The 27,726-nt window shown below is 51.4% G+C and overlaps 2 protein-coding genes across 3 annotated transcripts in view; one reads left to right on the top strand and one right to left on the bottom strand.

The window, feature by feature from the left end:
* The window catches only part of LOC102985904 (carboxyl-terminal PDZ ligand of neuronal nitric oxide synthase protein), a 306,668-nt gene extending 280,327 nt beyond the window's left edge, over positions 1–26,341 (top strand). Inside the window, exons 9-12 of one of the 2 annotated variants that reach the window (XM_007109767.4) lie at positions 5,820–5,985; positions 7,404–7,815; positions 21,773–22,072; positions 22,895–26,341. In XM_007109767.4, coding sequence (XP_007109829.2) covers positions 5,820–5,985; positions 7,404–7,815; positions 21,773–22,072; positions 22,895–23,393 — 1,377 coding nt within the window. In that variant the 3' untranslated portion in view covers positions 23,394–26,341. Of the gene's footprint in view, positions 1–5,819; positions 5,986–7,403; positions 7,816–21,762; positions 22,073–22,894 lie in introns of both variants that reach the window. The other variant, XM_007109768.4, reaches the window with a different exon arrangement.
* On the bottom strand, positions 13,946–17,035 carry SPATA46 (spermatogenesis associated 46). Its single transcript, XM_007109766.2, has 3 exons — positions 16,861–17,035; positions 15,236–15,349; positions 13,946–14,587 (listed from the first exon to the last, which is right to left on the bottom strand). Exons 1-3 carry the CDS (start codon positions 16,961–16,963, stop codon positions 14,061–14,063), a joined length of 744 nt encoding a protein of 247 aa, XP_007109828.2. The 5' UTR covers positions 16,964–17,035; the 3' UTR covers positions 13,946–14,060.
* Positions 26,342–27,726: the final 1,385 nt, after the last annotated feature.

Below are 27,726 nucleotides of genomic sequence, written 5' to 3'. Positions count from 1 at the left end.
AGTTCATCTCCTCTAGTTACTAATGGAGTGGCTGTCCCGAGAATTCCCTCCTCCCAGGTGTGATGGGTGACAGGAGCACAAAGCCGGCGTGCTGCAGCACAGGGCCGTTCAGCAACTCATGTCATTTCCAAAGTTTCCCATTAAATATAAATCCATCCTCCAACCATGATACTTATCTCCTTCAGCATATCAATTGCCAAGTAATTATTATTTATCTAAGAATGGGCTTGATGCATATTCATGATGAATATTATCGGAGAGGCATTTGAATGTGAACTCACTGCTTAATACTAAAGAGAAACTATTTGCAAATGTATAGTCTGCACAAGAAGAAGAGTGTTGTGGCAGTTAACGACTTACTCAGCAAAGCCACAAGACCTGTAAGTCTCCCACAGTCAGGATGAAACCCTAAGAGTGGTTCTCTGGCCCAGAATCAAGCATGTGTCTCAAGGAGACATCACTGCCCTGGCCCTATTTTAATTGCCTGTGTCCTTGAGGACAGTGAAGCTAGGAGAGGGGAAGAGCATGGTGCTTGCAGTTCACTTGATGAGCCTCTCTCAGTTCCAGCCACTTCCACAGGCTGGACACCCTCAGCCTTTCCTGCACTTGGAATCTGTTGATTATAGTTGGTGGTGTCCTGGTTGAGTCTCAGTTCAGGCAGTGATATGATTGAAAGGCCACCAGAGTGCATCAGTATCCCACATTGATGAAATGACTTGGGGTAGGGTCGTAGACTTCTAAAATCTTCAGGTCAGACAGTACCTTGAGGTCTTCAGAGAGCTTCTGGGGCAGACTCCTCTGCCCCTCTCTGCCTTCCTCATAAGCAGTCTCTTCAGTTTGCACCTTCCTTTGCTGCCCGGGAACGAAGCAGCCGTATTATTGTAACCTCTCAACTGGCTTTCAGCTCCCCTGTCCTCCGGACCGATTCAGTCCTAAACCAGCCTTCAGCTACAGGTTTCTGTGCATGTTCCTCTCCCACTCTCTTTGTAGCATTTGATCCAAGGGCTTTTTATTAGTATCCATATCTTTGGGTATAAACGATATAAGATATATAGGTGGACTAATAGATAGGTCTTCTTGGCATCTTTCATGCATTTAAAATATATCAAATCTGGCATACTTGGTTTCTCTGCACAGTGTCCAGTATGAGGTCAGCTTTTACTTGTTCTGTCAGACTCTACTGCCATCAAACTGCAAGGTTTCTTTCTTCGTTAAATTACCAGCAGTCCCCAGAATTCCAATGGATAATACTGTGACCTCAGCACTTCAGTGGGAACATATTTTCCTTTGCTCTGGGGGCATCCAAGTCCTCCTATGTGACTCCTGAGAAGAGCTAAGGATAAAGATAGTTTCTTGCAAACAGGTGCACTCTTGGGGTCCCTTGTTGCATGATTTATGCCCCTCTCCCCCATTTATTCTCACAGGCCAGTCTGGTTCTACTGTTATCATTGGGACTAGGCTTAGATCTCCTTCACAGCATTCTGATTTGGTCTAAGACCTCAAGATCTCTCCCAGCTTCTCCCTAAATTGGTTCAGAGCTGGCCTAGAAAGGGCCTGTCCTGGCCTTAAAGGTATCCAGGCAAAGGTGTTGCTCAGCTGCCTCTTAAGCATTTCTAGATTAGACATCAGTGTGTAAATAGTGAACCCCAAGCCCTTTGGACCACTTTCCCGACCCAGCATGAGGCTTGCCTGGCTGCACTAGCTTCCTGCTTTTAGATGGACCAGAAGTTCAAGGGTGCAAATGAGAGTATAGCCAAGCCTTGAACCAAAGCTGGGATGTAGCTGGCGCCCGCATGGCCACGGGCTGGGCCCACATAGCTCCAGAATTGATCCAGGCGCTGTGGCTTACTGGCAACAGTTAAGTAGGCCAGGCTCCTTCATAGTTTGCCAATTCTTGGCCTAGCTCATGGGGAAAACGTTATACTGCAGCTCAGTATTGCTATTTAAAGATTTCTCCTCTACCTGCTGCCACTTGAACTTGTTCTGAAACAAGTGATTGGTTACTTATGCTTCGCAATTGTGTATGCCGTAGTTAGAGGAACAGCGCTAAAAACCCTCCACACCCCGCCGAGGCCCTAGATTTAGCATCTGGCCTTGTGGCTTCCCCCAGTCCCCAACACCCTGGGTGCACTGCCCAGGTCCCTGCCTTGTGCATGCTGAGACAGCGCTGCCTGCCTCCGCTTGTGTGTCCGGTGTGTGTGTGGGCCAATCGCTCTGGTTCTCTCCACTGCCATTTCCATGTGCCTGCCGCTCCCTAACTTCAGCCTGGGCCTGCCCCCACTTCTCGCGGAGGAGCTGGAGTCCAGGCAAGTAGGCTGGAGAGCCAGTGGGCAGTGGTCTGGTGTTGCTGGGTGGGTTGAGGGTGGGTATCTGAGTTTTGGGAAGTGGCCGAGCTGGAGGGCACAGGGTCGAATTTACGCTTGTAGTGCTGTGGCAGGAATGCAGAACTGGGCACCACCCTCCAGGCGCGGCCTTCCCACTGACTTAGATTGTGACCAGAATAAGTCATTGCCAAAGACCACACAGCTCTGGAAAGGCAAAGCTAACTCCTACCTTTTCAGAAATTGATATGGCCTACCTTTGCGAAAGGTGTCTGATGCTTTAAGAGTGTGCTGAGTACAAATAAGTCCCGCCTGGTAGGGAAGAGGCGGTGTTATCTGCTCCTCTTGTGCCATGGAGGAAGCGAGCACACGGCTGTAGCTGACGGCCCAAGCCAAGGCTGAAAATAATGCTGCCTCATTTTGGTGCTTCAAGGCCAGGCCCACATATGCAAAACACAGGGACTATTAAATTGCCTCAAATTTTTTTTTTTTTTTTTTTTTTTTTTTTTGCGGTACGCAGGCCTCTCACTGTTGTGGCCTCTCCTGCTACGGAGCACAGGCTCCGGACACGCAGGTTCAGCGGCCATGGCTCACGGGCCCAGCCGCTCCGCGGCACGTGGGATCCTCCCGGACCGGGGCGCAAACAAGTGTCCCCTGCATCGGCAGGCGGACTCCCAACCACTGCGCCACCAGGGAAGCCCAAATTGCCTCAAATTTAAAGGAAGTCTTGGCTGTTTTGTCCCAGCTTGGCCTGGTCTGGGTTCTCCTGTGGTGTGCAGACTGCTGCAGCGAGAGGTCGGAGCCTTATGCCTGCTGCCACTTTTGACGGCTGCAGGAGCGGGAGGGCTTGTTAGCGCTGGGTTTAGGCGGCGGCAGCGGCAGCAGCAGCGGTGTGTGCTTTCTCATTCCTAGGGTTTGAAAATGCCTGAAATGTTATAATGCATTTGCAAAGCTAAAATTCTTATTTAGTCTGCCACAAGGAGCACTCAAACACAGCATTTTTCATGGTGCTGAGTGCCAGTGGATTTGTGATGAAAACATTTGATGCTAGGGTCATCTTTTATGTACTGATGGTACCTCCACCACTGGAATGGTTACCTGCAAAAGAAACTTCCAATTTTTTTTCCCCTGGCTTCTGCAGGAGGGAATTCCTCTTTTGTTCCCAGTCCTAATTCTCTGACTTCCCAGTGGAAATCTAGAAATGTTCTTCAGTGAGCCTTTAATGAATGGCCCCTGGTACTGACCACTACATACACCTGGATGTGAAATCACAGATTGTCCAAGCCTCTAGCCAGCCCTCTCAGTTGAAAGATGGAGAAAGTGAGGTCCAAGTAGAAGTGAATTACCTGCAGTTGCATAGGGAGTAACCAACAGACTCAAGTGTTCCAGCTTCTGTTGGGATGTTCAGATGTGGGGTTCAGGCACCTGAGTCTGTAGCATGTGTGTGCAGGGAACCCTCCAGAGATGCCAGTTAGTGGTAGGCAGGATTCTCCACTTTCTCTGTTTACATGCATTGAAAGTTTTGTTCCACATTTATGCCTAATGTTTCTGTTTTGTTCCAAAGAAAAGAGAAAATGGATAATTAACAATTCTCTCTGCTCGGTACATTCCTTTCAATGATACTCTTAGTTGGAATAAGTTACATTACTTGCAGATAGAAGGTTAAGGTCGGCCTTTCCTCTGGGGGCCCTTCTGAGGGTGGGCTTCCCACAGCAACTGTCCTGTTTCTCAGCAGCAACAGGATCTGGGGGACTCTCGGGTGAACTACCTCCATGCCTCAGTCTCCGAGGAAGATAGAGGCTTAATAGCCATCCACCATCTGATATCCAGATTGAAATGTTATTGCCTCTCTTTTCTCTGTTCCCACACTTCTCTAGATCTCTCTTTAGATTATCTGAGGCAACAAATGAGGCGGATTTCTAGACCAAAATATCAGTTCTGTCCTTAGCAGCACCTGGTGGAGGACAGATTTACTTTAGATTCCTTAGGCATCCTCCCCCGAGGGAAAGATCGGCCTCACCTTGGGAGCCACTAATGGAAAGTGGCAACTAATCTCATTAGTGGCCCCACTTAGAAGCAGAGCCAACTGCAGGATCAGGTCCTTAAATCCGGGCAGCGGGGGGAAGCAGCTGCTGCATCCAAGAGTATGATCTCCGAGTGCTGGCTGCTGGGAGGACAGACACTGGGCTGGCAGGACCCTGGGTCAGGCTTGGCCAGACTATGGGGTGGTCATGGTCTTTTACTCCCTGATAGAGCGTGAATCTCTTTGGAACAGATTGCTCTTCAGAAATCCAGAGCATTTGTTGTCTGAGCCAGAGAATTGGCTTTTCCAGTTCCTTCCTTCTCTCCTCCGCTCCTGGTTCCAACTCTCCCACCCTGCTCAGCCTGACTCTGTGTCTTTATCCACACCATGTTTTCGGTTCAAGAAAACCCTCTTTCCCACAGGCTGCCTTGGTCCAGGCCACCAAATTCATCAGCTCTGCTTATTCAGGGACCTTCAGAAACCCTCCTAGAGACCCCTTTATCCACTTCTTAGCAGAAAAATCACATATGTGTAAATATTGTCATCGTCTCGTGACTCAGTTTCTTCAAACCAGGGTCCTGACAGAATCACCCCACCTCTCCTCCCACTGAATTGTATCCCCCCACCCAGATTGCACACGAAGAGCAGACCCTACTGGGCCCTGAGCATTCGGGGTATGCCATTGCCAGGTGCTCTACCATGAGAAGGCGAGAGTTGATGAGGGTCCCCCTCTTCTCATAGAGGGCGTCTCTGTAAGCTGTTTACCTCAGCCCTGCCAGGGTTGCTGGATGAGGCCCTGTTATTAGTCAGTCAGCAAACGTTTGACATTTGCCAGGTATGAAGCATGCTCCCAGGTGCCCTGGGAAATAAAAGGGGAATGGAAGGTCAGGGAAGGACGCTGACACCCACCCACAGATGTGAAAACACAGACCATTACAGCCATTTCACTGACTTAGAAAGGGCATGTGTAGGGCTTCCTATTTCTCACGGTATTTGGATGCTAGGAAGGGGAAAGGGAAGATTGCAGGGGGTTTACTGTGACACTGTTCTTAGCTAGTGGGTCAGTGTATCAGTTTTTGGTTTCGTTTTTTAAAAGACAAGATAAGAAAAATGTACCTGCCTCAACACAGCAGTAATACGTTAGCTGTCAAAGGAGTTGCGACAGGGATGGAGCAGGGGGCAGGGTCTGGGGCCCAACTCTTTCCTACCTTTTGCTCGTGGTGTGGGGCTCTGAGTTGTACATGAGTGACACATCATGGCCATCACTCAGGACAGAGAGAGATCCAGCGAGCAGATTCTTTCGGCTTCTCTGAATTGCAAGCCCCGGTGCCCATTTTGCCCGGGGCAGGGCTTCTTTGTCTTGAATTGAACCTGGAAGGTGTCTCTGGTCCTGGCCCTCCACCAGTGACTCGCATGTGCATTCACGTGCCTCTCTTCTCTCTGTGCTGTCTTCTCTGCCTCCTCCTCCCCTGCAGGTTCACTTGCTGAAGGACCAGCTGGCTGCTGAGGCTGCGGCGCGGCTGGAGGCCCAGGCTCGCGTGCACCAGCTCCTGCTGCAGAACAAGGACATGCTTCAGCACATCTCTCTGCTGGTGAAGCAGGTGCAGGAGCTGGAGCTGAAGCTGTCGGGACAGAACGCCAGTAAGCCAGGGCCCTGCCCAGCCTCACCTCCATGTGGAAGCTCTGGAGCCACATGTTCTCTTCCCTAAAGCTTTTTGGTGGTGCTTTATTGGACCCCTGACCTGACCTGGTATCCCAGCAGAAAACCAAGGCAGCTCTGTTTGTCCCATCCATACATTTCATGGAATTCCAAAAGGGCAGGGCCAGAGAGGGGCTTGGCTGCCTTCTAGCCCGGTGCCCAGACTTGACCTTGAAAGTCCCCGGGAGTCACGACCACATGTTCACTCAGCCCCTCCTCGATGGGGGCCCGGGCTCTTTACACGTAAGCTAGGGCTGCCCGTTTCTTTCTCAGAGGGCTTTTCCAGTCGAAACACGCTGAGCACCTATTGTGAATCGCGCTCTCTGTGAGCGCTGCAGGAGACATCGAACTGTTTAGTAGTTTACTCTCCCTGCACAATTTCACAACTCGGCAGCATAGAAAAGGCTGGCAGCAGTCCGTGTATTTAGTGGATAAGGCGGAGGAGTAACTGTGGCCAGCTAGCTCTGCTGGTTAGTGGCAGAGGTTGCCTGGCTCCCAGCCTGAGATGCCTGCCTCTACGCCCAGCCACCCCCAGGCTGCACTGAGAAGTACTAGAAGACAGCGTGTCTCCATGCCTTCCTCCTGAGCTTGTCCCTGGGTTGTCTGCTGCTCTAAGTGTGCATTGGCTGTGGACCAATATCCGTTGATCGTATACATAATCTCATTTAATCCCTATAGTGGTAGGTGGTGGTGTGCCCATTTTACAGATGAGGAAATGGACTCAGAGAGGTTAAGTAACCAGCCCACAGTTTCAGGACTAGCAAAGTGTGGAGCCAAGATTCAAACCCAGGTCTAATGCTTTCCCTATTATACCAGTATTTCTCCCAAACTATCCCGTGAGCTTTTTAAAAAATGGATATTCCCAGATCCAGCCCACAGAGGTTCTGCATTGGTAGATCTGGGGCAGGGCTGATAACTCTGTGTTTTTAAAGTGGCCCAAAGTTATGGATTGGGAACCAGTGTACTTCACCATTCTGAAAGCCTCTCTGGATTTTTATTTTTGTTTATCAAGGCCCTGTTGTATTCTAATTAATGCCAGTTTACAAGTTTGCACCAAATGTTACTACGTGCTTTTAATGTAGCTCTTCAGTTTGTACCTTTTTCCTACCACACACCCCATCCAAGGCATCCACGGGCCTCACCAGCTGATCATGTGGTTATCGTTGCCCTGCCTTTACCACCTCCCCTGAGCTCCTCCCCCTCAGCCTGGCGTGTCTGTGCTGTGTGGGGTGGAAGGAAGGGCTGAAGAGCCCCTGTGAGGGTTCGCTCAATTGGCCAGGGACCTGGGTGGGCCAACGGTGGCTTCCAAACCAACCACCTTGCTAATGTCGCCCCCTCCCCCTCTTCTCCCCCACTCCAGTGGGCTCCCAGGATAGCTTGCTGGAGATCACCTTCCGCTCTGGAGCTCTTCCCGTGCTCTGTGACCCCACGACCCCGAAGCCAGAGGACCTGCACTCGCCGCCCCTGGGCGCGGGCTTGGCCGACTTCGCCCACCCAGTGGGCAGCCCCTTAGGTAGGCGCGACTGCTTGGTGAAGCTGGAGTGCTTCCGCTTTCTCCCGCCCGAGGACACCCCGCCCCCTGCTCAGGGTGAGCCGCTCCTGGGCAGCCTGGAGCTCATCAAGTTCCGAGAGTCAGGCATCGCCTCGGAGTACGAATCCAACACGGACGAGAGCGAGGAACGTGACTCGTGGTCCCAGGAGGAGCTGCCCCGCCTGCGGAACGTCCTGCAGAGGCAGGAGCTGGGCGACAGCCTGGACGATGAGATCGCCGTGTAGTTGCTGTGGTGCTAGCAGGCGGAGGCCGTGGCCGAGGTGTGGAGGGCCAAGTCTGGCTGCTGCCCGGGTAGGGGCTGCCGGAGAATGCGCGCTGCTGAGGATACCCAGGGGCGCAGAAGCGTTTACAGTTTCAGAAAAGGATTAGGGTTTTGCTTTAGAGGGTCAAGTGGGGAAGACATTGGATTCCCAGAAGTGAGTCAGCTCCTCCCTCCTGCTTGTGACTACTGGGTGGGTGGGGGTTGGGCAAGGGGCCTCTCAGAGCCCACGGCTTTGGGAGAGGGTCCCTCTTGAGGACCACCAGGCTGCTGAAAGGACCTGCTCCCTGCATCATCAGGCTCCCCTGCTCTGTCGTGTGATGCCCCCTCGCACGCCCCTACTTCTGTGGTCCCGACTATGAAGGGAAGCCGTCGGTACCTTCTCAGGTACTTTGTGTTTGGATATCAGGATGCTTACCAGTTGCCTAACTCTCCCCTGACCTTCGTGGGAGGAATTCCTTCTCTAGGCCCTTGCAAAGATTGTAGAGGACGAACGCTCTAGGCGGAAAGACAGGGTAGTCCTTTCAGTGTGAACATGGAATTGGGATGTGTCACATTGCGGGGATAAGCTTTCAGATGAACTGGCTCCAAACATTTTCTCTAGGTGGGCTTCAGGTGTTGCTACTGAGGGAGACTGGGAGTTTACTGTCCTTCAGGCCCTTGCCGTGAAAGCCCGTGGGGAGGACAACCTCTTGCCTGCCCCAGATCACTTAGGTCTGATTTCTCAGTGTGGATGCCCTGCCCACCTCCTGCCTGCAAGTCCAGCTCATCCACATGGAGGCTGGAAAGCTGCCCTCTCTCCCCCGTGTCCTGCCTCAGGGGCTGTGCCAGCTGAAGCTTTTGTAGCACTCTTGCCTCTATAAAAGCCTCAGAGACCCGGAGCCCCCAGCCTTACCTCTCATCTTGTCCCTTCCATTGGGCAGTAGTGGTCAGTTTTTACTGCAAAAAAAAAAAAAAACAAACAAACATAGATTGGTAGCTGAGACCGCTCAAGTCCACTCTTCAGAATCACTGCCACTTAAGTTAGAGACGATAGTCACTTTGCCCTTGACCTATCTCCCTGTGGGTGCATGCCTCGAGCACACCTGTAAAAAGTGCCAGGTGCAATTCTCTTTTACCATCTAGGCCTAGAGATTACCACCTGGTACAGTGAGCTGATTGGGGCAGGGAGGGCTAGCTTACTTGTCCTTGGTTCCAATAAGGCCCTAAGTGGCTGTTAACAGATTTAAAGGTGCCTGAAGAGAGAGCTGAGACGTGCTAGTGCCAAGTGTTGGGAAAATAAGTCTTTATCTTGGACAGCAAACCACAGACCCAGACTGCAGTATTATTGGGGGATCAATTGGTAAGGATGTGGTTGCAAAATTGAGTTCTTCACTCCTAACTTGGCTTTATTAAATATAGAAATGAAAGTGCAGATCTTTTCTTATAGCTACAGTTGGATTTCTTCTAGACCAGAAAGTCCAAATTAAGGAAATAAATGTAGCTTTATGTTAGCCTTCCTTGGTGCACGAGGGTGTCAGTGGAATGGGATGGGTGCGTGTGTGTGTGTGTGCATGTGTGTACACGTGTGCTGGCATTGACACACACGTGTGAGGGAAGGTGTATACGTGTGCATAGGCTTGTGAGAAGTGACCAGAGAGAGGAGAATGGGAATCCCCAGGGTGTTTGAATCAACAGTAGATTTGTGTTCTTTTCCTAAAGTGCATTTGGTTGGAGAGAGGTGGTCCTGTTTTTGTTACACTTTCTAATTAATCATTGGAAGTAGGCCCAGATACACAAGGGAAGGAAGAACCATGAAATCAAAGGAGAGAGGTTAGGAGTCCGGTTTGGCTGAGCCTCTCTAGCTAGCTTACAAAATCCTACCCGGGCTTCCTTGAGTGTGGGACCTCTTAGCTCATTAGAATTTGGGGTGTTCAGGGGAGTGGAAGGTCTGGCTTCTCCAGGCCCACTGCCTGCAAGCAGGGGCTGTGGACAAAGCCAGAGGCCAGTGGATTAGGTGTGTGGAAAGTGGTAGGAGAAGGCTTCTTTGGGATGGGGAGAAGAGAGGGTGGGGGAATAGTTTCTGACAGGGTCTTGAAAACCTTGCCAAGGGAAGGAAGAAAGACGGTGGAGAGATTGAAGAATTGGAGAGACTAGTTCTACGTACCGCTGACTTGGGCCCCATTTAAGACCCTTGCCCTCGGGGTGCTCCACAGTGGTTTCCACCCGCCTCGGCCCCATTCTTTCCCCAGTTCAGGCCCTCCCTGGAGCACTGGTTTGTGTGTTGGCATCCTCCTCAGTGTGACTCACACCAGCGCGCACTAGGTGTGTTGGAGGTGGAGGAGACAAAGGACAGATCTAGGGGCCTTGAAGGGTCACCAGCCACTGGGCAGGAAAGGGAATGTTGCAGACCTGATCTCCGAGCAATGTCACCCTGTCCTCCTCTCTCCTTGCTTCTTGCTCTGCTAACTCAACTCCTGCCCCCCTCTTTTTCATCCTTCTACTCTGCCCTGTATGGAGGACAAGTGGACACCAGGGGCGCCTCCCTTACTGTACCTGCCCCAGCCTTTCCTGGGTGCCAGCAGACTCTTGGGTACACAAGGCTCCCACAGTTGCGGAGCCAGGAAAGAACTTCTCTACACAGGATGGACTGTATATTGGGACTGAAAATCATATTCCTGCTTATACCAATGCTGTCTATAAAGCCTCTTCACAGCCTCACTTCTCTCAACTCTCATTTAGGGGTTGTATTCCTTTCGTTTTCTCTTTGCCTGACTGCTTCCTCCCACTCTGCCCCCTCCCCCTGAGCCCTCTACTTCCTAAAACTGTGTGGCATTAACTCTGTTGGAAAAACTCTCTGGGAAAAGATTCTGTTCATGTAAGTGCACTTACTCCCTGGATGTTGTCACTAGTCTAGTGGCTTTTGCTAAATAAACCTTTCTTGTTTCTAAAAGCTTTTCCATTGTCTTTTCTTGCCTTTTCTATTCTACCTGCTCCTTCCCCCCACCCACCTCCCAACTTCCCAAGCCCGGTGGCATCAGCTCTGTGACGCACCATTCCCCAGGGTGTGTGGTGTTTAGAAAGAACTCGTGTGTTCCTTCAAGGAGCAGGGGAAGGTGGTGCCTTCAGTGGCAATTTATTCAGACCAGCCTTGCAGGATCGGGCTGTACCAATGGTTCTTATCCAAGGGCGATTTCGCTCCCCCAAGGGATGGATGTTTGGTGACATCTGGAGACGTTTTTGGTTGTCACAACTCGGAAGGAGGCTATTGACACATAGTGGTTGGAAGCCAGGGATGTTGCTAAATATTCTACAGTGAATAGAACAGCCCCACCACAAAGAATTATCCAGCCCAAAATGTCAGTAATGCCTAGGCTATACCCGTTTTTTGGACTCTCCGAAACCCCAGGTCTTTTCAAACTCCAGACATCACTGGAATATATTGGTGGCAGCAGCAAGTTTTGAGTGCTTGAAAAAGTACATCATAGATATTTTCAGATATAATTAAGATCATCAAGATTATAAAATTTCACTGACTCCCCGACTAAATGTCTGAAATATGTAGTTGGTAGGTTTCTAGATGGCCCCATTCCAGGAATGTCCATTCTGGAGGCAAACAGACTTCTTCCCACACCTGCCTAGAAGGGTTATGGTGTGGCTGAAACACAGCTCAGCAGAGGAGTCCTGACTTATTGAGATGTGGGCTTTCCTGAAGGGAGTAGAAATGAAAGGGGAGGAAGGATGCTGGCAGAGAGGGACGTTAGAGAAATATGGAGCTGCAGGATCTCACAAAACCCTCATCGTGAAAACCAGGCTCCCCTGACTGGAATGCATAGCCATTTTGAGGGCAGAGGTTTTGTTAAACCTGATATTTTGATAGGCCAGGCCTGAAGGAAAGTTGGAGGGTCAGATCAACCAGGGTCACATATCCTCTGCCCTTTTCTGGCTGAGTGAACTGAACTGAGCCTTATTTTCTTATCTGTAAAACGGGAATACAACATTATAAGGCTATAATGAGTAGTAGGTGAGCTTGTATTTTAGAAGCACCCAGCAGAATGCCTGGCAGTGGCCCAGGGTGCAATACAGTTTAGCCCCTAATTAACTGGGAGGGGGAGGCCGTGTTTGTCCTGATCGGTGCAGTTGTGTTCTGCGTGCATTTTCTGCTGTGCGGAAACTATTCAGAACTCCGTACTGAGAAAGCTACTGGGGTCATAATGACACTACGTTAAATGTGAAAGGTGGAAAGTACCCTGTCCTTAGGGAGAAAACGCTAAATTCTCGCACCTGCCAGGCCATGATTAGCATGTGCTGTGGCCCTTCGGCTCAGTCCCTGGCCTTTGGAAGCCTTTCTCTTTTCTCTTTTTTTTTTTTTTAAAGCTGTGCTCTGTGCCCATGATGTGGATGCCCTGGAGGAGGGAGTGAGGGCTGGGCCGAGGGAGGGAGACCAGATGAGGAGTGATTCCGCGCCTGGTCCTCCTGCAGACCATGCTGAGACTGTGAACGGTCCCTCAGGTCCACTCCGTGTCCCCCTCCTTGTGCTCCCTCAGGAACCCTGTCAAGGGGACACACGTGCACAGCCGCGTCTGTAAGGAGAAGCCTCCGGGGGCTCCAGTGGCCTTTCCACTTAGGAAAGCAGGAGGTCAGAGTGAGGGCTAAAGACTCGCCAGAGTCACTCACCTGCTTCCCTCCGGGAACCGGGCCCTGGAAGCAATGGAATAATGTTAGGGCTGCCTGCAGACCACCCTGCCCCCCAGTGAGTGGGTGGGACCCTGCGTGTCCTGGCTCCCAGGCCAGTTGGAGCCTGCAAATCAAGTAGACTCTGGGACTCTGACTTAGCGGGTGGAGGGTGAGGGAAAGGGTGGGGTGAGGAGCGGGGCACTGGGTGCAGCACTGAGAGTGGTCTCACAGCAAGGGACTGGTGTGTGATGGGGGTGTGAGCCAGCCTGTCTCTCACAAAAGAACCACAAATGATATTTTAGCAGAACAGTGATAAGCAGAAACAGCTTGGCCAAACTATAAAGGGGGACTTCGGAAGACTTAACTATGTGACCACTGGAAGGGTGAGGGGAGCTCCTCCACCCCAGCCCATTGGCCAAGCAGTGGGGAAGCAGAGACAAGGGGAGGGTTGGTGCCAGGGTCCCTGAAAGGAAATGCCCCCTTGCAGTGAAGGGGCCCAACTGAGTCATTAGGGAGATGAACTGAGAGGTAAATAAGGCCTAAAAATAAGACCATCAAACATAAGCTCTTTCTTTTTTTCTTTAACCACATAATGGGCAAAACCGATGTCTTTGCTGCCCCCTCGATGCTCATCCATTTTTCTGGGTCAGAGTCGGCTATGAGGTTTGCTCAGAAATGGAATAAGGGTCAGGGCTGTCTGCTGGGACATTTCTTGGTACTAGGAAGCAGTGTTTTCACATGTTTACCGGGCTTTTTAGACGTGACTCAACAGAGCCATGTAAAGATGCCCCCTGGGTCAAAAATGATCTGTTCAGCTTCAGCCAGAGATGTCCCTTCCAAATGAAGGATCATGGTACACGTGGTGGGAATGGGCCCCCGCCCTCTTTGCCTCTTTTCTGCCTTATGCGTGGGTCATGTTGTCCTCCCCGTTCCACCCCTCAGAAGATCTAACGCCTAAGAAGCTTTCAAACGTGCAGAGATTCTGCTGGTGAAACCGACAGAAAAGGGCGTTCAACCCTTCTCCCTCAGTGTGAGTTGCCCCATGGTGCAGGGCCAGGACCAATCACAGAGGGACCAACAGGAAGGCCAGGGTCTTAGAGCAGTGGTTCTCATACTTGAGCTGCATCAGAATCACCTAGAGGGCAATTAGAACACAGATTGAGGGGCCCACCCCCCACAGTTTCTGATTCAGTAGGTCTGAGAATTTCATTTCTAACACATTCCCTGGGGATGTTCACACTGCTGGTCTGAGCACCTCACTTGGAAAGCCACCATTTTAGAAGATAGTCTCAAACTTCGGGTATTGTCTTTCAAAAAAAAAAAAAGGCAGGGAGATGGGCCTGGTGTTGCTAGGCAACTGGTAGCAGAAGGGGAATGGGATGGGGACCAGGGACTGAGAAGGACAGGTGGTACAGGGTGACCTCAGACTTGACAGAAGGCAGTCACTACCTTTGGTTTATTGGCCTCTCTGTAGAGACATAAATAGGCATCATCCCCTGTTTACCTGAAGCGTTGTCCGCTAACAAGACAGCTGCTGCCACCTAGCAGGCCTACTTGAAGGCCTGGCAGCTGCCTGAGGAAAGCCTGTCTCCCGGCCAGGCCCTCTGCCCCTTGCCCCAGAGGGTTTTGAGCTTGCGATAGTACACCTTGCAGCTGAAGCCCTCCTTGAAGCCCTCCTTGATGTGGCTCTTGAGGGAGTGCAGCGTCGGGTACATACGGCAGCAGGCCGCACACTTGTAGCCGTTCTGCTGGGCCAGGTGCCATTTGGAGGCCATTAGGATGTCCTGGGATGTGATGTAGTCTATGGAATCCAGGCCGGGCCTGGATTTCTTGGTGGCCTCTTGGGGGCAGGGGTTCTCTGGGGAGGAAGAGGACGAGCAGATGCTCTCAGCCGTGTCGTCTGGGAGGCAGTTGTCCCCCCTGCCCTCGTTCAGCTGCACCTCTGGGAAGCTGTAGGTCTCCAGGTGGCTCTCTTTGTCCTTGCATACAAAGTAGCTGTAAGGGGAGAACCAGGGCCGGTAGATGGTGCAATTCCACCTCAGCTGCTCTCTGTTTGGGGGGTCCCCCAAGATGCAGTCTGCAAAGGAAAGGGCTGGGTCTGAGCCTCGAGCCAGGCAGGGAGCAGTGAGGCCTGGGGTGGCGAAGCAGAAAGGCAAGAAGGCAGGTAGGCAGGCAGGACCTCAGGTTACCTCTGCCCCTCCTTGAGTGCAGTTCTGAGAGCAGGCAGAGGATGGGGTGGGGAGAGCAGTCTAAGGCATTCCTTCCTGCTGTCCAGAGAAAAGCAGTTTGATCTCTGGGTAGAGACTCCCCTTGCAATGACGAATTAAGCCTTGGCATTCGTCAGGTGCATCCCTCCCTGCAGACACCTTTCCTCTGCCTCCTCTGAGGATAGACACAGGTGGCTCAGCAGACAGCCAGACCTCTGGCCTCCTAGAGCCCCTCTTTCTACCACCACTGTTTGTGGCCGTTTCTCCAGCCTCACTGTCTGCCTGCAACAGCCCAGTCAGGCAGAAAGTGCTGTTCTCCATCAGCCTGAGAGACAGGAGAGGAGAAGTAGAGGACTCTACAGACCTGCAGGTCTCTGCTAAAGGAAGCACCGGACAGGAGACTGCAGGGGGAAAGGCAGCACGCGGCGATCCCACACACAGGCACCCTGCCCTTAGGGGAGCAACCCCTGTTCCCCCAGCTTCTCACATGTGCCCGCCTGAGTCAGAGAAGGCCTCACCTGGTGAGAGCACTGTGTTGTGCACCCCATGCCGGAGAGCGCTGCTTTGGTACTGGGGTAGCAGGACCTGAGCTGGCCTGGACGCCTCAGTGGGAAACACTGTCTTTGCAATGCCTGGGTTACAGAAGAAACACTGGTGAGCTGAGCAAGTTTGGGCGTCCTCTTGTTGGGACCCCTCCCCCCGAGACATACCTAGAGGTTCAACCTTGGTGCTTTAGGGCACTGCAAAACTGAAGCAAAACAATGACCTTTGTGGCATCCACATAGGCAGAGCTATTCTGGATGACCTCCTGGGAAATTCCAAATGGGGTGCTGGTTTCATTGAGACCCTGGAAAGGTCCTCTCCAAAGAAGAATATAAGATGTGGACCAGATGACAGCTTTCTGCCTGGCCCTCCCCTCTCTTGACCCTCCTGCAGCTCACTCTGTGTGTGTGTGTGTGTGTGTGTGTGTGTGTGTGTGTGTGTGTGTGTTTTCACTCTGCATTGCAGCCTTTGGGTCCCTGGGTGTGTGTGTTTGTGTGTGTGTGTGTTTTCACTCTGCATTGCAGCCTTTGGGTCCCTGGGTGTGTGTGTTTGTGTGTGTGTGTGTTTTCACTCTGCATTGCAGCCTTTGGGTCCCTGGTGTGTGTGTGTGTGTGTGTGTGTGTGTGTGTGTGTGTGTGTGTTTTCACTCTGCGTTGCAGCCTTTGGGTCCCTGGGTGTGTGTGTGTGTGTGTGTGTGTGTGTGTGTGTGTGTGTGTGTGTGTGTTTACTCTGCATTGCAGCCTTTGGGTCCCTGGAGGGCCCAGAGGAGGGAGTCTGGTCGCGGACCGCATAGCTATGTTACAAGATCCCTTGAGGACGAGAAGCCCATTTCTCCAGTTAAAGCGCCTCCCACCCACAGCCAGAGAGTGTTCAGGTGGACCCCAGCTGCCTGATGGTTGCTAATATTTGGATTAAGAAGCTGACTTGCCTCAAATCGCAGAGCAGTAGCTGTGCTCAGTTTGGGAAACAGATGGATACAAATGTCCTGTGTATAGGCAAATGATGTTTAGGAGAACCACTTCACAGAACAGCACTTCTCAAACTTTAATGTGCATAGGAGTCACCTGGAGATCTTGTTAAAAATGCAGATTCTGATTCAGCGGGTCTGAGGTAGGGCCTGAGATTCTGCCTTTTTCGAACAAGCTCCCAGGTGATGCTGAGGTTGCAGGTCCATGAACCATGCTTTGAATAGCAAGTCCTCAGAGCATTCAACTTTATTCCATGATAGGCTCATCAGTTACCCCCCCTCTTTGGTTCCTTCTGATGGATTGGTAAGTCTAGATCTTCTCCAGCTTGTCAAAACAGGGCTGAAACTAGTACATACTCCTTACTTAGACAAACTGTCACTTTGAGAGTTCATGCAGATTCAGAGGGGGAAAAAAGCCTGACAACAAATGTTTCCCCCATCCTTCCCTTGCAAGAAATGAATAAACAGCAGGAACTACTTACCAGGTATGCAGCATTTTGAAAAATTATTTTCTCCCCATGTGTAATTTGACCTTCTCACTAAATCGTGGTCCTGTAACATGATCTGGTAGAGTACTCAATTACAAGCTTCAGAAAACCACATTTTTGTGGCCCTAGTGGCACGAGAGTTTACCTGGCAAGCTGGTGGCACGTGAGGACGTGATATCAGGAAAAGTGGTCAGAGCAGAGGAAGAGATTCGAGGTCCAGAAATGCTGAGGAGTGAGAAATTCTCCATATTCTGACTACTGAAGTGTATGGAGATCACACACGACTGCTCTCAAGAGGCTGGTTGGGTTGTCCAGACAATAAACATTCTGAGCTCAGTTGACATCACAAGAAGGCCACATGATTCTACTCGCCAGTGAGGTTATCCCTCTCAAAGATGGATGGGGTCTGTAGCAAGCAAGATAAAAAATTTTAAAGATTTTTTTCATTTGTCATTCTTCTGTGGCCTGTCTTGATTGGGGATACCCAGAGAGAGGGAGGAATGTAGTAGAGACCTGATAGCGATGTTGTCTATTCGCCCCCTCTGTTCTTTAGTGTCCTTTTTCCATGTCGTTGCTGTCACCACCCCCAGCTCTGGGATCCTCTGTCCTCTCTTAATGACCTCTTTGCTTTTTTCATCTGCCTAACCTCTGTCACCAGATGTTTTTGTTGTTTTACCTTAGTTTCTGTTATTTTGATTTGGGGTATATTTTTCACATTTTTCTTTGGAAATAATTTCAAACTTATAAAAAGCTGCAAAAATAAAATGTGTACAGAGAACATCCATGTACCCTGTATCTAGATTTTCCAATTGTTAACATTTTACTCCATTTGCCTTATCAATTCCCTCCCTCCCTCCCTCTCTGCCTCTATGTGTGTATACATTTTTTTTTCTGAGATATTTGAAGGTGAATTACAAACATAATGTCCCTTTGTGCCTAAATACTTCAATATGTACGTCCTAAGAATAGGGACCAAATACTGTTTTAAATGGTTGGTGCTGTCTGTTTTTAGCAAATGACTAAAACATAAATGGGTGGCTTACTCAACACCATTTTGCTCATTATAAGCAATTTGGTAGTAAGGCTATGTACTCAGAGTGGCAAGGTAGCCTCTTCTCTTTGCTTCACTTTTGTCATGTAACAACCTGGCCAGCCTGCTAGAGGGTTGAAAGATGAGCTTGAAGGTGCCCCATTCTAGAACATCATGACTAGATGTATACAGGGCTTTACATCTAAAGGTGGGTATGTTTGTGCTGGGTGGGAAAGGTCTGGCCCAGCCCGTAATCCGCAGTGGGCCCCCCTCGCGGTGTGTGAAGCAAGCGTGAGTTAGCATGTGCATATGAGATTCGAGAGTTGTCTTCCTGTCCGTGTTTATTCACAGTACTTAAACATTTGCAGGACAGTGTGGAGAATGAGATCTCATGTACCTCCTTCATAGCCTGGTTTGGAACGTTAGAACGTGTTAGGATGTAAATTGACGCCATGTACCTTGGCAACTTTGAGGGTATTGGCAGTTTCCCTTGGCCGTCATGATGTAGAGAAAGATCATGGGTCTGGGAGTCAGCCTATGTGAGTTCTAACCCCTGCTCTGCCGTTACCTCCCTGGGCGGTATTAGGCAGACCTCTCTGCCACCTGCTTTTCCCATTTTGTTAATTTAGATGGTTGGAGTGGATGAATGAACATCTTTCTGGTCTAAAATCTAGGGATTCGCATGTTGGAAACGAGACAGCAAAAAAATGAGTGATGCACACAGGATCCAGAAGACTTAGAATTTCATCTTGCCTTGGGCCATTCCATTCCCCCAACTGCCAGCTAGGAACTTCAGATATACTTAATGTAAAGGGGCCTCACAATATTGGGGGAAATACAGGAGGCTGCATCAGAGCCTGTTTGTAGAATTTTGAAAATACGGCTCTGTTTTGGTTTATTAAAAAGCATATGGGAACCTGGTCATCCAGGTCTGTTACACTCCTCATAGCAGGACCCCTGTCTTTCATGCTATATCCTCTTGGTGTGCTATTGCTGGTGACCCAGACGGGAGGTGTGACACTCCCATAGTGGTCGGTCACTACATAAAATGTGTCTCTCTCTCTCGTTTGTTTCCCGCCTGCTTTCCGAGCCCCTTTCTCGGACAGGTAAGATACTGTCTTTCTTTTGGATGACTTTGGCCCCAGATGCTCCCCTCTGCTTGGCTATGTGCATGCTGGGAGGTGCTGTTAGGAGGGCCACCTGGTTGGGATCCAGTCACCTTTCTTTCTGCCATCACCATTATTTTCTGAACCACCAAGCCTCCCATCCTGACAGAGTGTGGGGTCATTAGTGCCTTCAGCAGGAAAAGGGCTCGCTGCACATCCCTCAGATGTGACGATGAAGGGAGCCCCAGCCAGAGTCCTGCTTTGGAGAGAAGGGCAGTTTTTCCCGGCCTGACCTCAAGAGCCCCTGTGGACCGCTCCCAGAGGAGGAGGTTTTGAGTGGCTTTTGTAAATGGAAGAAGGCTTGGGGAACAGCTTCTCTACGATGTTAGCCCATAATGCAGTCAGTTTTAAGTATTCATATCAAAAGTCAATTCAATTAATTTATTAAATGCCTACTGTTGTGCAAGGCCCTATGCTGAGCATTATAGACAAAAAATGTCACTTAAGATGCTTCATCCCATCAAGGGACTTATTTTATTATTAAAGACAAGATGTATTTACCAGAAGACTTAAGAGAATTATGAAGAGAGTATATGATGAGCTATCTTTAAATTACTTAAGAATTCAGTGTATACATTCTGAAGGGTAGAGAAACAAGAAGTACAGGAAATCTAAAACGGTGCTTAATCCAAAAGTTATTTATGTTTCTTAGAATGTGTTTCTTCAATAATTATAATCAAAGGGGCTCACAATTTACAAGTCACTTTGCCAGGTGTTTTTGGTACTTACACTTTTAGAAATGAATGTGTCTGCTCTGAAAATTCACATTAAACCAGTAAGGAAAAAGCCACAGAACTATGTGAGCCCGAAAGTCGTGGGGATTGGCCTTCCTCCCTGGCATATATCTCTTGAAACATTTGCTCTAGTTTCATGGTGGCCCCAATACTTTCTGGTTTTGGGGGAAATCATTAAATGCTTTAGTTTCCAAAGGCTTCTCTGCTAGTTTGCAGAGTTCACGATTAAAGAAAAATTAGAAGGATATGGGACATGATAGGGAAATTATGCAAAAGTGGATGACATGGCAAGATTTATACTCTCAGGAGAAGACTCAAGAGTTGATACCCCTGTTGTTGGATGGGCCGGGATCTCCTGCTAGTGTGGTGGGTCTACATCTGGAACCCAGCCAGCCTAAACCAGTCAGCTCTGTGCCCCGTGTCCCAGGGATGCTCTAATCGAGTTCCCAGCATGTCCCCTGCAGTGGTGCTTTTCTTGCACGTGGGTCAGGGGCAGTTACAGAGGTGAAGACTGTGGGGTTCATCACAGGGGGAGATCTCCACTCCTCCCACAGCTTCCTCCTGCCGCCCGAAGACCCTTAGCATGTGGCTTATTGAGGTAGTTGGCTCAGAAGGGATATCTCTGCATAAAACCACAATAAAGAGAAATGCTCCCCAGTGCCCAGGACTCAGCAGTGCAGGGTAGAGAATTGCTTTATGCAAAAGTTCAATGGAAGAAAACGTATACCCTAACCTCAGTTACTCTTAGGAAGGCTCAGCAAGAGTAGGCACTTAGCAGAGGTGTTGACAAGGAGCAGAGCCTATGACCAAATCGCTCTCCTCCTCTGAGACTGACAAAATATCTGGAGTAGCTGGTAAGGACAGCAACCTCAAGCCTGCTTTCAAGGCCCCAGAGTGGGTCTGGCCGCACTGAGGCCTGAACTGGATTTCCTGGTGGGGAGAGGCTGCCTCTGTGCAAGTGTGTGGACAGTGTGGCTTAGAGCCCTGAGCTCTAGCCATTCCAACTACAGACCTCGGAGCTACTGTGGTCTTGGTCTCCACAATTCTCTATCTGCAAATGGGTTTGGCATTTCAGGATATTTATTGAGCACCTACTGTGTGCCACACCCAGGCTAGCTGTGAAAGACACAAAGATGAGTGAGACATGGCTTCTGCCCTGCAAGTGTTTACAACCCAGTGGGTCTCCTCCCAGCCCTTTGAGTTAATCTTTCCAGCCGAACAGAGATCCCTGAGAGGCAGACTGTGCACGAGGCATATTTAGGCAGTTATTCCATGCAAGGCAGGAAAAGTAGTGGCAAGAGCCCCGAGCTTTAGGTGAGAAAAGCTGGGTTCTAGTTCCCACCATGCCAGTAATTGGGCTGTGACCTCGGGCCCAACAGTTCATTACTCTGAGCCCTGTCTTCTTCCTCTATAAAGAGAAATCTTACCATGCCCCACCTTACTAGCTTGTGAGGATTAAGTGAGCTGGCGTTTGTCAGCTTCCTCCTGCTTCCTTGGCACCAAGTGCTTGTCCATTTGGCATGAACTGGTTCTGAACCACCACTTAGCGTCTCTCTGCATGCACCTGTCCCATTCTCCCCAAGTTCCACCCCCGAGAGAAATGAGCATCTTTCATGGAGAAAACGTGCTACACATGTGGCTTTCTAGCAGGGAGCTTCCAACTCCAAGCCTCATACTTGCCATCCCTCCACCAGCTTCTACCCCAGCGCCTGAGTCAGAGAGCTCCACATGTGCTCATGGCAGTGTAAAAATGGTCACATCTCATTGCTTCATCCTTGTTTTTCTTTACTTCAAAGGGCCTGGTGACCCCAAGGTAAGGGGTTAAGCCATGAGTCAAGGAGGCATGTTTAAAGGGATAAGTTAGCTTTTTTGTGGCTAGAGTTCATCACTGATTAACCTGGGTGAGGCAGAACTAGAATTTCTGGTCCCGCATCCCATCAAAACAACTGGATCCGAAGGTTCAAGAGTGTCTTTGCTGCCTCTCTCTTGACTATTTCCAAAGCCTCATGAAGTTACAAGTTGTGGGTGTGGTATAAGGAGAAGATCAAAAGTGATGGGGTCGAAGGCCCCCCTCCCCTCTACTCACCGGCTCTCTGTCTTTCCCTCTTTGTTTGTAGTCGACCACAGCATGTTTGAGAACTTGAACACAGCCCTCACTCCAAAGCTCCAGTCAAGCCGCTCCTTCCCCCACTTGTCCAGGCCTGCGGCCCCCAGCTCTGCCGCCCTGGGGTCTGTGGAGCCCGGAGGGCCTGGACTCTGGGTGGGCAGCAGCCAGCACCTCAAGAACCTGGGCAAAGCCATGGGGGCCAAAGTTAACGACTTCCTGCGGAGAAAAGAGCCCTCGAGCCTGGGCAGCTTGGGCACGATGGAGATCAACAAGACTGCAGGGGCCCAGCTGGCCGGCGGGGCTGACGTGGATGACGGAAGGTGAGTGCACCTCTCCCTCCCGCCCTGACATCCTTATGGGTCTGGACCCACTGGAAGAGGCCTGCGGCAAACTATAGTGTCTAGAGGGGAGAATGGCCTTGGGGGTAGGGACGGAGGTTGTCACATAAAGAACAGCTGAAGGATCGGGCCATGTTTGTGGGAGCCGGCTTCAACTCTCCCACCATGGCTGAAGTTTACGGCGTGCCCCTCATGTCCTAGCGCTGTGCTCTGCTTCAGCTGCATTATTTTACCTAACCCTGAAACAGCCCTCTGAGATAAATTATATTATTTCCATTTTGCAGGTAAAGCAGGTTCAGAGAGGTAACGTGAGGAGCTTAAGGTTACAAAGTTAGTAATTGGCAGAGCTGGATTCAAACCCAGGTATTGCCAGAAGCTCCCCGGGGGGATTCTGACACCCAGCCACACCTGAGAAGTGCTGCCCTGACTGTTGGTAGTGGAGAAGCCGGCGTCTGGCAGAACCCACTGGTCAGGGGAGAGAGGAGCCTGCTTTGGCAGCCCTCCCATGTCCAGCCTCGTTTTAGACACCTACGCTCCCCAGGTGGTGATGCACCTTTCAGGGCTATTGTATAGGTTCTGACGTGACGCAGTTCACCAGTGGTCCCGGTGTTAACACTTTGCGCTGCCGTGAACACCGAGTGAGGACGTGACAGGCCCAAAGCCATCTGTGCTCAAACTGCCGAGACTCGCACGCTAAACCAAGAACGAGAGCCCAGAGCGAAAAGCACTTCCCGGGTGGGTGAGTGGAAAGTGCAGCATGGTGTCTTGCCAGCCTTATGTCAGCTCATGTCACCAACCTTATAGGTCAGCCCTGCAAGAAGCATTCCCTCGGCTGGATCCCCCGCCTCCTACCACCAGGAAGCGAACCCCTCGGGCCCTGAAGACCACCCAGGACATGCTGATTTCATCGCAGCCAGTCCTAAGCAGTCTAGAGTATGGGACAGAGCTGTCACCTGGGCAGCCCCAGGACTCCCCTCCCACTGCTCAGACAAGCCCAGCAGATGCTTCACAGCCAGAGGCCATCATGGAAATGGTGGACAGGGGCGAGGCTCTGCCCAATGGAGAGGTTTCCCTGTCGGTACCTGACCTAATCCACAAGGACAACCAGGACGAACCGAAGCTAAAGGCGACTGAGTGCCGAAGGGCCTCCTCCCCTGGCCTCATAGAGAGAAATGGCCTCAAACTCAGCCTGAGCCCCATCAGCCTGGCCGAGTCTCTGGAGGACAGCAGCCCGCCTCCTCGGGCACGGACCTCCAGCCTTGACATTGAGGGCCCTCACCCAGACCTGCTGTCCTTTGAGTAGAGCTTTTTCTGCCCCTGCTGAGCACCCCTTCCCCTCTGCTTGCTCCTCCACCGTGCACCCTGGCCCTTGCCCCAGCTCCACCCTGCTGTTTGTTCTGCTTGCACAAGGCTCAGCGGAGCCAATTCTTCCACACGGGCTGCTGCAGGGCCAAAAGTCCATGCGCACTCTTAGTTCAAGAGTCCGTCCGTGAAATGGTAGAAGAACTCGGGTGCCATCCCAGCTCCTCGGCGTGCTGGCTGCAGCCCGTGGATACTAGGGCGCCTCTGCCCCGAGTTGCCCTGGCTTCCCACTGACCTGCTGCCAGGCCAGCAGTGCAGGATGAAGGGTATTCTCTCTGCCTGGCTCCCACATGCTGCCTGCTCTTCTTTCTCCCATGCCCTCCTGGTTCCTTTCTTCTCCCCGCTGCGGGGCCAGAGGCCTCCTGCCTCCGGGGGAATCAGGCTGGATGAGGGATGATGGGTTTGGCTCGATGATGGGCCCAGGCCCAGAAAGCCGCACGCCCTGAGCACAGCCCAGCCACAGCTCCTCCTGCGCCCAAGACAGCACAGGCCTCGGGTTGTTACCTCGCCTCTGCGCGTGTGGGTGCAAGCCGGGGGCAGTGCTTACCGGACCTGAGACCTCGGGCAGCCTTGTCGACATCCTGGGTTCACGGGGTGTGTCTCATCTAGCCTGAGGCAGGACACGGAGCCAGCCACCGAGAGCGCCTGCCCAGCATGGGAGTGTGGAGAGGCACTGGGCAAGATGATGCAGCCAGCTACGCTCGGGCCCCCTGCACAGAAGAAGAGACCCGGGCTTCCCTTGCTGTGCGTGAAGACAGGGCTAGGCGGGCCCTGGCAGAAGCAGCAGAGCAAGTTCTGATCTTGTTTGGCGGGGAGGGCCCAGGAACCTGGCATCCAGGGAGCTGGTCCCGAGAGAACCCAGAGCAAGCAGTGGGGAAGGCAGTGAAAACGGGATGGGGAAGGAGTAGTCGTAAGGGCTCAGAGCAGCTTTTCGGGGTTTCCACAGCGTGATGTGATGTAGTTCTAGGGTCTAGGCGTGGTAAGTACAAGAAGCAAGGTGTGGAGTGTGAGAGGTTGGAATGTGGTAGGAACCGTGGAGCAGGCCGCGCTGAAGTAGGAGGCGCTCCGCTCTTGTACAGAAGGTGCTGTCTACCTGCCTGCCTCTGGGGTCTCTGTGAAGGCCTGACAGTTCACACAGCCCCACTGGTTCTGCCCTCCTGGGTTAACCCACGTCTGTGTTCCTGTCTCCCACCAGGGGTCCTGTCATGCTGTTTTCCTGTGGCCAAGAGACCCTGTCGGGGGGTGATCCCAACCCTGGGGGCCTTTGCAGCAAGAAGAGAACATGCCTTTTTTTGAGCAAGGTGGCTGGGTCCCCGGGAGAAGGCTGGGAGTGGCACATCTGGCCAGAGTGGGCTGTTCAGTTCTCCTGTGACTCCTGCCGCCTCCCCTTTTCTATTCTTTGTTCGGCTTCCCACTCTGGGTGCCCCAGAGCTCACTGCCCACTTCGTCTCATCACCCAGTTCCTGCTCCCCTCCCTACCACCTCTGCCTTATAAAATGTCCAGGCTAACTCCTGCAGCCCAGGGAGCCTTGGGGGACCACCAGGATGCAGGTGCCCTTCCCGCCTCCTTGCTTCTGCAGCCGGGGGCCTTGCCACAGCTCTCCCGCCGCCTTTTCTCCTACCCTGTGTTCTCAGAGTGAAGCTTTGTCTCATCTTCCTCAGGAGGGTCCAGGCACGCCAGGCACCTTGCAGGCCGTGGTGAAGTGAGGAAGGCTGTTACTGAATTGAGTCGATCGTGACTTACTCCAGGAATGTCACAGAGATGTTGATATCTGACCCTGATGCTCAGAAGTTCTCAGGACTAGCATTTGGGGGCCTGTGAGTTTTCCCAGAATGGCTTGGGGTTCTGCACAAAACACAGAGCTGGGGGCAGAGAACTCAACCCACGTGCTGGCAGCTAGCCCACTCTCATCTGCGCTTCCATCCCAGAAGCTCAGTTTGCTTCTCTGATGGGAAACTTAACCAGGTTCCTGCACCCTGGGGCTGCTCCTCTCCCAGAGACCAGGGTGGCTCTGGCCGGGTGATATTGTAGCCATAGGTGCAGAGGTGGCAGGCCTGGGCTGGCTTAAGCAAGCTGCTCTCCGCTCCACACCCATCCGCTGCTGAGGTCCTGGCCCTCCGACCCAGGGTTAGCCCAGGGATCCTATCAGGCTGTCCCAGGACCATGGCCAGGGTGATCCTAGTGTTCTTCCCATTCATGTCTAGTACCAAATAAGGGGCTGTGGGACCCTGCTTCAATGTCTGGGTGGCCTCTCTGCGATCTCCATCTCAGCCATCCTTCTACAGGAGGGGTGATGCTGCTACCGGGGTGGGGGAGCTCTCTGAGGCTAAAATCAGGTCCTAGATGCGACAGAGAGTGCCTGGTGCTAGGGCTAAGTGTTGCCCAGAGGCCAGTAGGAACAGCGACTTCTGTCCTGCTGAGGGCCCCGGCTCAGACCACCTCGCTATGCAAAGCCCCACTTGACTTCCCGTGTCCATCTCAACAACCTGACCTGCCCATGACTGCAGCATGGCAGTCACCCCCCTGACACACCCCTCATGGTGAATCCAACTTCTCTGGAAGCTTGACCCTCGGGTGGCCCAGTCTGCTCAAGGACAGGGTACTGAGGAGAAATGAAGGGCCTGTCTTCTATGTCCACAGAAGGAAGCTGGGGCCACAGAGTTTTTTCTCTCCCTGTTACCCGCTGTCCTGTGTCCCCACATTCAGCAATAGTTTTACCCTGATAGATGCAAGGTGAGCTTCCAGAACTTGGCAGGAAGGTGGCATATTCCCTTGCATGGAGAGAAATGTATATGTGTTAACGAATGTGGGTGATATGAAGACATTCACGTAGTCCATCAACTTTTAAAGAACAAAGAGGTTGGCCCCAGTTTGGGGAAAGAAGAATATTACAGAGCTATTCCAAGTGTTTTCTAGAGATTTCATATTTATATTTTTAGTAATCTTCTGGTAGAAGGAAACTACACAATAAAATGGTTTGGTTTGGTTTTGCTGGTTTGGTTTTTTTCTCCTGACCGACGCAGAGTGGTTGGTTTTTCTGAAGGCTGCTTTGTTGAGCGGAGAGCATTGGCCTTTTGCTTTGTGAGCCTGGAAGAGTGAGACATGAGGATGATGGGCACTGCTGACTGATCTCCAGCACGAGACCTTGGGAGGAAATGGTCTCCCGGGGTGTGCCCTCGTATGTTCCTTTAACTGGCTGGCTGCTGTGGAAGTGTCCCTCTTCCAACTAGCCCTATGTCTGGTTCAGGGTATCAACATCACGTGCAAAGGTGCAACCTTCCCCCTCAGAAGGAAGCAGGGAGGAAATGCGAGTGACCACCAGAGCGTCCACCTGGGGTCCATAGCCCTCTCCCATCAAGGAGGGGACAGAGCTGGGTGTGCACACGACACTCTTCAGAGAGGGACCAGAGCTGCCCTCAGATCCGGAGTCATTAGTAATGTTGGTAAAACACCCGAAGCTGCTGATGTAGGCACTTACCCCGGACTGGGGCAACCCAGATGCTCCTTACTGAGACAGCATGGCTTGGAACAGCGCTGGCCTGAAGCCCCTTTAACCCCCTTGCTGCCCCTGGCTGGTGTCAGACCAGGAGACCCAGAGGACTCCCACCTGAGAGTTGGCCAGACCTTTAACCTCCTTAAAAGAGACAAAGTGAAGAAGAGACAGGAAGGGGAAGGAAAAGAAGCCATGCACATTTCTAAAGGGGGAAGGATGGGACCTTTCTGTCCAGCCCTGTCATTCGCCCCCATGATGTGCCAGGGGTCCCTCCCTGGGTGCACATCAGAAACGTCTCAGGCATGAGGCTGTCTCCAGCCTTTTCTGCATTGAGTTCCACTCCTGCACTTCCTTTCTCAGAGGACAAGCAAGAAGACCACGGGCACTCACATTGCTCGCTCGCTCTGGAGTGGGGCGCAGCGTATTGTTCTGGGAAGACAGGAGTAACAGAAAACCCAATCCAGCATATTCCATGCATGGTAAAAGGCATTGAAAGTACTTACAATAGCAACTTCTTCCTTTAAGCGTAAGTCCAGTGACTATTCTTTGGGTGACCTCTCCCGTTGGATGGCTTAAAGATCGACTTCTGCAGTCATTCAGGTGTGAAATGTGCCTTTCATATGCTTTTCTTTCCCACTGTTATGCAAAGGAGTTATTTTTGGCTAAGATCCAATATGAAAAACTATAAAAATTAAAACTTTTGAGGAAATTTTTAAGTGTGAAAAAGGATGTGACTATGTCACATTTTTTTTTTTTTTTTTTTTTTTTTGTGGTATGCGG

This window comes from Physeter macrocephalus, chromosome 4 (assembly GCF_002837175.3).
Source record: "Physeter macrocephalus isolate SW-GA chromosome 4, ASM283717v5, whole genome shotgun sequence".
NCBI classification, from domain to species: Eukaryota; Metazoa; Chordata; class Mammalia; order Artiodactyla; family Physeteridae; genus Physeter; species Physeter macrocephalus.
The sequence above is the reverse complement of the archived record's forward strand: the minus strand, read 5'-3'. Positions and strand labels throughout refer to the sequence as shown.